An 8,986-nucleotide genomic window follows, 5' to 3' on the forward strand; every position below is an offset into this window, starting at 1 on the left:
ATGTTAGCTTAATATATTTATTTACCTTTATTTAACTAGGCAAGTCAGTTAAGAACAAATTCTTATTTATGTATATGATCCACTATTGCCAGCGGTCCTCAGGAACAGCCACGCTAATGTGACACAGAAAAGATGGGTAAACTAACGATGTAATGGAATGATACAAAATGTAAGAAAACTAACACTAAAGTCAGTGACCGTTATAAATGTATGTAGGTATAACTGATGGTGGCTACCGATAGTGGCTAATATTTTACACAATACAAATTGTAAAAAATACAGTGAAAGGTATATTATAATTGAAACATTCTTGAAATCATAAATCAACTCAGTAGGTTTGGCATTATACTGTCATTTGCTCATGCTAGCTCTCCCAATTCAACACCTGTGATTACTGTATGCCTCGCTGTATGTCTCTCTCAAATGTCAATATGCCTTGTATACTGTTGTTCAGGTTAGTTATCATTGTTTTAGTTTACAATGGAGCCCCTAGTTCCACTCTTCATACCCCTGATACCTCCTTTGTCCCACCTCCCACACATGCGGTGACCTCACCCATTGCAACCAGCATGTCCAGAGATACAACCTCTCTCATCATCACCCAGTGCCTGGGCTTACCTCCGCTGTACCCGCACCCCACCATACCCCTGTCTGCGCATTATGCCCTGAATATATTCTACCATGCCCAGAAATCTGCTCCTTTTATTCTCTGTCCCCAACGCTCTAGGCGACCAGTTTTGATAGCCTTTAGCCGCACCCTCTACTACTCCTCCTCTGTTCCGCGGGTGATGTGGAGGTAAACCCAGGCCCTGCATGTCCCCAGGCACCCTCATTTGTTGACTTCTGTGATCGAAAAAGCCTTAGTTTCATGCATGTCAACATCAGAAGCCTCCTCCCTAAGTTTGTTTTACTCACTGCTTTAGCACCCTCTGCTAACCCCGATGTCCTTGCCGTGTCTGAATCCTGGCTCAGGAAGGCCACCAAAAATTCTGAGATTTCCATATCCAACTATAACATTTTCCGTCAAGATAGAACTGCCAAAGGGGGAGGAGTTACAGTCTACTGCAGAGATAGCCTGCAAAGTAATGTCATACTTTCCAGGTCCATACCCAAACAGTTCGAACTACTAATTTTGAAAATTACTCTCTCCAGAAATAAGTCTCTCACTGTTGCCGCCTGCTATACCGATCCCCCTCAGCTCCCAGCTGTGCCCTGGACACCATTTGTGAATTGATCGCCCCCCATCTAGCTTCAGAGTTTGTTCTGTTAGGTGACCTAAACTGGGATATGCTTAACACCCCGGCAGTCCTACAATCTAAGCTAGATGCCCTCAATCTCACACAAATCATCAAGGAACCCACCAGGTACAACCCTAAATCTGTAAACAAGGGCACCCTCATAGACGTCATCCTGACCAACTGGCCCTCCAAATACACCTCCGCTGTCTTCAACCAGGATCTCAGCGATCACTGCCTCATTGCCTGTATCCGCTACGGAGCCACAGTCAAACGACCACCCCTCATCACTGTCAAACGCTCCCTAAAACACTTCTGTGAGCAGGCCTTTCTAATCGACCTGGCCCGGGTATCCTGGAAGGACATTGACCTTATCCCGTCAGTTGAGGATGCCTGGTCATTCTTTAAAAGTAACTTCCTCACCATTTTAGATAAGCATGCTCCGTTCAAAAAATGCAGAACTAAGAACAGATATAGCCCTTGGTTCACTCCAGACCTGACTGCCCTCGACCAGCACAAAAACATCCTGTGGCGGACAGCATCGAATAGTCCCCGCGATATGCAACTGTTCAGGGAAGTCAGGAACCAATACACACAGTCAGTCAGGAAAGCTAAGGCCAGCTTCTTCAGGCAGAAATTTGCATCCTGTAGCTCCAACTCCAAAAAGTTCTGGGACACTGTGAAGTCCATGGAGAACAAGAGCACCTCCTCCCAGCTGCCCACTGCACTGAGGCTAGGTAACACGGTCACCACCGATAAATCCATGATTATCGAAAACTTCAACAATCATTTCTCAATGGCTGGCCATGCCTTCCGCCTGGCTACTCCAACCTCGGCCAACAGCTCCGCCCCCCCCCCCCCCCCCCCCCCCGCAGCTACTCACCCAAGCCTCTCCAGGTTCTTTACCCAAATCCAGATAGCAGATGTTCTGAAAGAGCTGCAAAACCTGGACCCGTACAAATCAGCTGGGCTTGACAATCTGGACCCTCTATTTCTGAAACTATCTGCCGCCATTGTCGCAACCCCTATTCAACCTGTTCAACCTATTCAACCTCTCTTTCATATCATCTGAGATCCCCAAGGATTGGAAAGCTTCCGCAGTCATCCCCTCTTCAAAGGGGGAGACACCCTGGACTCAAACTGTTACAGACCTATATCCATCCTGCCCTGCCTATATCCATCCTGCCCTGCCTATCTAAGGTCTTCGAAAGCCAAGTCAACAAACAGGTCACTGACCATCTCGAATCCCACCGTACCTTCTCCGCTGTGCAATCTGGTTTCCGAGCCGGTCACAGGTGCACCTCAGCCACGCTCAAGGTACTAAACGATATCATAACCGCCATCGATAGAAGACAGTACTGTGCAGCCGTCTTCATCGACCTAGCCAAGGCTTTCAACTCTGTCAATCACCATATTCTTATCGGCAGACTCAGTAGCCTCGGTTTTTCTGATGACTGCCTTGCCTGGTTCACCAACTACTATGCAGACAGAGTTCAGTGTGTCAAATCGGAGGGCATGCTGTCCGGTCCTCTGGCAGTCTCTATGGGGGTGCCACAGGGTTCAATTCTCGGGCCGACTCTTTTCTCTGTATATATCAATGATGTTGCTCTTTGCTGCGGGCGATTCCCTGATCCACCTCTACGCAGACGACACCATTCTATATACTTCCGGCCCGTCCTTGGACACTGTGCTATCTAACCTCCAAACGAGCTTCAATGCCATACAACACTCCTTCCGTGGCCTCCAACTGCTCTTAAACGCTAGTAAAATCAAATGCATGCTTTTCAACCGTTCGCTGCCTGCACCCGCACGCCTGACTAGCATCACCACCCTGGATGGTTCCGACCTTGAATATGTGGACATCTGTAAGTACCTAGGTGTCTGGCTAGACTGTAAACTCTCCTTCCAGACTCATATCAAACATCTCCAATCGAAAATCAAATCTAGAGTCGGCTTTCTATTCCGCAACAAAGCCTCCTTCACTCACGCCGCCAAACTTACCCTAGTAAAACTGACTATCCTACCGATTCTCGACTTTGGCGATGTCATCTACAAAATTGCTTCCAACACTCTACTCAGCAAACTGGATGTAGTTTATCACAGTGCCATCCGTTTTGTCACTAAAGCACCTTATACCACCAACCACTGAGACCTGTATGCTCTAGTTGGCTGGCCCTCGCTACATATTCGTCGCCAGACCCACTGGCTCCAGGTCATCTACAAGTCCATGCTAGGTAAAGCTCCGCCTTATCTCAGTTCACTGGTCATGATGGCAACACCCACCCGTAGCACGCGCTCCAGCAGGTGTATCTCACTGATCATCCCTAAAGCCAACACCTCATTTGGCCGTCTTTCGTTCCAGTTCTCTGCTGCCTGTGACTGGAACGAATTGCAAAAATCGCTGAAGTTGGAGACTTTTATCTCCCTCACCAACTTCAAACATCTGCTATCTGAGCAGCTAACCGATCGCTGCAGCTGTACATAGTCTATCGGTAAATAGCCCACCCATTTCTACCTACGTCATCTCCATACTGTTTTTATTTATTTACTTTTCTGCTCTTTTGCACACCAATATCTCTACCTGTACATGACCATCTGATCATTTATCACTCCAGTGTTAATCTGCAAAATTGTAATTATTCGCCTACCTCCTCATGCCTTTTGCACACAATGTATATAGACTCTTTTTTTTCTACTGTGTTATTGACTTGTTAATTGTTTACTCCATGTGTAACTCTGTGTTGTCTGTTCACACTGATATGCTTTATCTTGGCCAGGTCGCAGTTGCAAATGAGAACTTGTTCTCAACTAGCCTACCTGGTTAAATAAAGGTGAAATAAAAAATACAAAAATGGCTACAGAAGCCTAAAGCTAGGTCTCCAAATTTCATCCCAAGTTTAAGGCCAGCATTTCATCAACTTCACTGTGGAAAAGTTGATATGTCGATATGCTTCAGTTTGCTGCCATATGTGTAACGGCTTTCTTGTGGTGAAGTAGAGGCGGACCAAAACGCAGCGTGGTGATGATTCATGTTTGTTTAATAAAGGAAAACTATACATGAATAAACTACAAAACAATGAAATGTGAAAACCCAAAACAGCCCTATCTGGTGCAAAACACAGACAGGAACAATCACCCACAAACACACAGTGAAACCCAGGCTACCTAAATATGGTTCCCAATCAGAGACAACGAGAATCACCTGCCTCTGATTGAGAACCACTCCAGACAGCCATAGACTATGCTAGAACACCCCACTAAGCCACAATCCCAATACCTACGAAAACCCCAAGACAAAACACACCACATAAATAAACCCATGTCACACCCTGGCCTGACCAAAATAATAAAGAAAACACAGAATACTAAGACCAGGGCGTGACAATATGACTGGTTTTGCATTTGTCTCCAGTGTTCATAAGGTAAAATATATCTAAAACAATTGTAATTTAGATTTACAATCCACTTATCCAAATGGTTTACTCATTTACCTAGCCCTTATCAATAGCTCTTAACAATTTTTGTAAATTACATTGCATGGACAATGGTGTTAATTCTTTCTGAAAAAATAAATTATATGTTCCACATGGAACCGACAGATTCCTCAACCTTATTCATCATTTCATTGCATATAAAGGTGGTGTAATTATGAGGGAGTAAAGGTCAGAATACAGTGTAGACACACCTCCGCCACACCTTTATTTCTTTGATCTAAACCTCAAACGAGTAACGGGTGAATAGCATGCTATTCTAATGCTAATCCTCATTTAAAGGCTGGAACACTCATAGAGAGGAAAGTGCATAAAAGGGAATTAGGTTCCATTTACACACGCTTAACTCTGGTCGGAATTCCCCCAAAGCATCTCCGACTAGGATCAGGTCTCCCCTGTCCATGTTGTAATCTTATTCAAAAAGGCAAAACTGATTAAAGATCAGCAATCCTACCATGAGGCATTTAATTCCAGTGCTTGAATCACCTATTTGAGCCTAATGGTCTTGTCTCGACAATGTCAAGTTGTTTTGTCTAGTAAAAATTATGTTACCCAAGATCTGATTTGGTTGGTCTGATCACAGTGCCATTGGGATTGTTCCTTCAAATATACTAGTTGAAGAAATGACATTTGCTCGATTCATGACTTCCTAAACGAGGAACACTGATCCAGATACTGTAGATAGACTTCTGCTGCTTTCTTGGTCTTTGTTTTGCAATGGCATTTTAGGTGGCATTCTGTGTTGGGTCAAAGTCAACGAGGGGAATGGCAGAGGCAGGTGTATGGATCAGGGGCAGTCATAATGTACCTCCTCTCCTCTGATAATAGACCAGCAGGCTATCTATAGGAACAGAACAAACATCTTTGCCAAGGCATGCTTCGACAGACAGACAGACACAGACAGACACAGACAGACAGACAGACAGACAGACAGACAGACAGACAGACAGACAGACAGACAGACAGACAGACAGACAGACAGACAGACAGACAGACACAGACAAACAGACAGACAGACAGACAGACACAGACATACAGACACAGACAGACACAGACATACAGACACAGACAGACAGACAGACAGACAGACCAGACAGACAGACAGACAGACAGACAGACAGACAGACAGACAGACAGACAGACAGACAGACAGACAGACAGACAGACAGACAGACAGACAGACAGACAGACAGACAGACAGACAGGTTTTTCAGATGGCTTGGCAGTGGCCATTTTGATTAGAAATTTTAAGCAGACTAATATGACGATAGCGGTTTCATATTCAGACATTCTCAAATTTGAAAGAGATTTTGTCACACCTCTGTCTACCATCAGTCACCACCTGTTCATTTTATGTTGAGTCAAAAGGCATTTTACTGGTCAAAGACTTGCAAAATGCAATTGAATCTTCATTTGAGAAAATGAACCATTTATTCTCATCCATCCATGAGTTTTTGTAATTGTGTCTATTTTCAGGGGAGCCATGGTGGTGACTGGGAATGTGACTGTGGACATGGACTTTGTGCGCACTGGGATGGAGGTGAGCTTTGAGACAGAGGCGTCTCTAGACTTTACCACCACAGTCCAGTTCTCGGAGTACCCTTTCCTGGTGTGCATGCAGATGGACAAGACCACCTTCCCCTTCAGGTAGGCCAGGGCTAAGACCAATTGCAGCCTAGTGAATTCTACATTGTATTTTCAGTCAATTATGAATGCGTTAATGGCTCATTATAATTCCACTCTGAGCTGTCTCTGATAACATAGCTCATGAATTGACATAGTCCCTTATTGCAGTGAGTCCCTAACAAAATACGAGAGCCTGCCATCGGGGAAGAGCTACGTGTCACGCAGGGGCCACAAGCAGCTGTTGCCTGGCTCAGAGTTCCCTCTCCACCAGGAGAACTCCAACATGTGCAAGAGGGTGTTTGACTCAGACTGGTAGTCTTCTCCAGGTCAATCCATCGGTAAGAAGATGGAAGATCTTTTGCAGAGTGTAGAGAGTTATGGATCAACAACTCTATTTTGTTATTACGTCACAGTGTAAACAGTGTGTTGTATGAGGCGATAAATGGATGCTAGCTAGCTAAGATATGACCATTGTAAAATGTGTGCCTTTTTTGTTGATCTGATTGGAAAATGGGCCAATTTTTTCACCGCTTTACGTCGGAGTTCAGTTTACTGAAAAATTGCTAACTAGAGGCTAACTTGTTAGCTGTTTACTACTATTTATCTCCCTTTCGATCCCACAACACAATGCGTTATTTACAGTGTGACAATAGTGGAATAAGGTTATTCTTTTAATGAGTCCTACTTGAAATTCTGTCTGGAGAGTTATTTATTATTCTTTTTTAAAGCTATCCAGGAACACCTACTGTATCGCACCACAGGCAAAAAAACGTGAAATTTAGTTTTTTTATTTTATTTAATTTTTTTTACAACATAAACATGTTTACATTCTTAATTCAATGTTTTTATTTCAAATCAGGAATTTCTCTGGTGACTTTATGAATTTGTTTGCATATCTATTTATATGGGTAATATGGGTATTTGTAATTGGGCCTATTTACATAATTTGGTCCTGTATCCCTAAGAAATGTGACTTAATATTATAATTATTACATTAAACCTTTGATATATATTTTTTTGTACCGTAGTTTGAGATCAGTTTGTTAGGTTTGTACTTTGTACCAACAACAAAGAGTGCACTGGAACCACTATGCCCCATTGGCTTGTAAGTGTATAAGAAATTGTACATACAGTATGCAGTGCTTTTCTGGCATTACACTAGTGTGTATGTGTAAGATTATTTTCAAAAAAGATATGAAAAACAATTTCCATTCTGGTTGTCTTTTGACCTTTCCCACTAACATTACTGACCTGCACTTGGCCGTTGTGCCTACTTGGTTAAGCTAAGAACACTGGCTTACCTGACATGTCTTTTAGTTAATAATAGATTTTCTGTGTGGCTTGTTCAGGTTGACAATTTTAACGCATGTCAATCATAGTATAAAGTTATGGGAAGAAGTACAGTACATAAGGGATATTTACAGATAGTGCCTTCAGAAAGTATTCATACCCCTTGATTTATTCCACATTTTGTTGTTACAGACAGAATTAAGAATGGATTAAATATTTTTCTCTCACCCATCTACACACAATACCCCATAATGACAAAGTGAAAACCTGTCTTAAATTGTTTTTGCAAATGTATTGAAAATGAAATATAAATGATCAAATTTACATAAGTATTCATGCCCCTTTGCTCTGACACTTCAAATATAGCTCCAATGCATCCAATTTCCTTTGATCATACTTGAGATGTCACTACAACTTGATTGGAGCCGACCAGAAACTATACCATGAACTCCAAGGAACTGTCAGGTAAGCCAGTGTAGATCTGCAAGATGATAGAATTGTGATGAGGCATATATCTGGGGTAGAAAACCATGTATATAGTTTCCAAAAGCACAGTGGTCTCCATCATTGGGAAATTGAAAAAATATGGAACTACCCAGACTTTGCCTAGAGCTGGCCATCCGACCAAACTGAGCAACCGGACAAGAAGGACCTTGGTCAGGGAGGTGACCAAGAACCAAATGACAACTCTGACAGAACTAGAGAGTGCTTTGGCAGAGAAGGGAGAACCTGCCAGAAAACATGACCGTCTCTGCAGCACTTCACCAATCTGGACTTTATGGGGGAGTGGCCAGACGGAAGCCACTCCGGTGAAAAAGGCACATGACAACAGTTTGCAAAAAAGGCATGTGAAAGACTTTGAGAATAAGGCAAAAGATTCTGTGGTCTGATGAGACAAATACTACGCTGTGGCCTGAATGCAAAGCACTATGTCTGGAGAAAACCAGGCACAGCTCATCACCCATCTAACACCAACCCTAATGTGAAGCATGGGGATGCTTTTCAGGGGCAGAGACTGGCAAGGGCTAGAGGGAACAAATAACGGAGCCAAGTACAGGCAAATCCTTAATGAGAACCAGCTTCAGAGTGCAAATGAAGATTACAGCCAAAGCAATGCTGGAATGGCTTCAGAACAAGAATGTGAAAGTCCTTGAGTGGCCCAGCCAAAGCTCCCCTGTTATAACAGAGCTTGAAAATCTGCAAGGAAGAATGGGAGAAATTCAGTCTTTAACACAACAAAATGTGGAATAAGTCAATAGGTAGGAATACTTTCTGAAGGCAATGTATGTTTACAGGATATGGTTAAAAATAATTTCACAAGCCTATTAACGTTGCGCTTTAGTA

The 8,986-nt window shown here is 43.2% G+C and overlaps 1 protein-coding gene across 1 annotated transcript in view; it reads left to right on the forward strand.

Moving 5' to 3' along the window:
* The window catches only part of LOC109901026 (microsomal triglyceride transfer protein-like), a 43,247-nt gene extending 35,690 nt beyond the window's left edge, over positions 1-7,557 (forward strand). The window contains exons 16-17 of the mRNA XM_020497004.2: positions 6,203-6,373; positions 6,521-7,557. Coding sequence (XP_020352593.1) covers positions 6,203-6,373; positions 6,521-6,668 — 319 coding nt within the window. The 3' untranslated portion in view covers positions 6,669-7,557. The remainder of the gene's footprint in view (positions 1-6,202; positions 6,374-6,520) is intronic.
* The last annotated feature ends 1,429 nt before the right edge of the window (positions 7,558-8,986 follow it).

This window comes from Oncorhynchus kisutch, linkage group LG12 (assembly GCF_002021735.2).
Source record: "Oncorhynchus kisutch isolate 150728-3 linkage group LG12, Okis_V2, whole genome shotgun sequence".
Classification (NCBI taxonomy): Eukaryota; Metazoa; Chordata; class Actinopteri; order Salmoniformes; family Salmonidae; genus Oncorhynchus; species Oncorhynchus kisutch.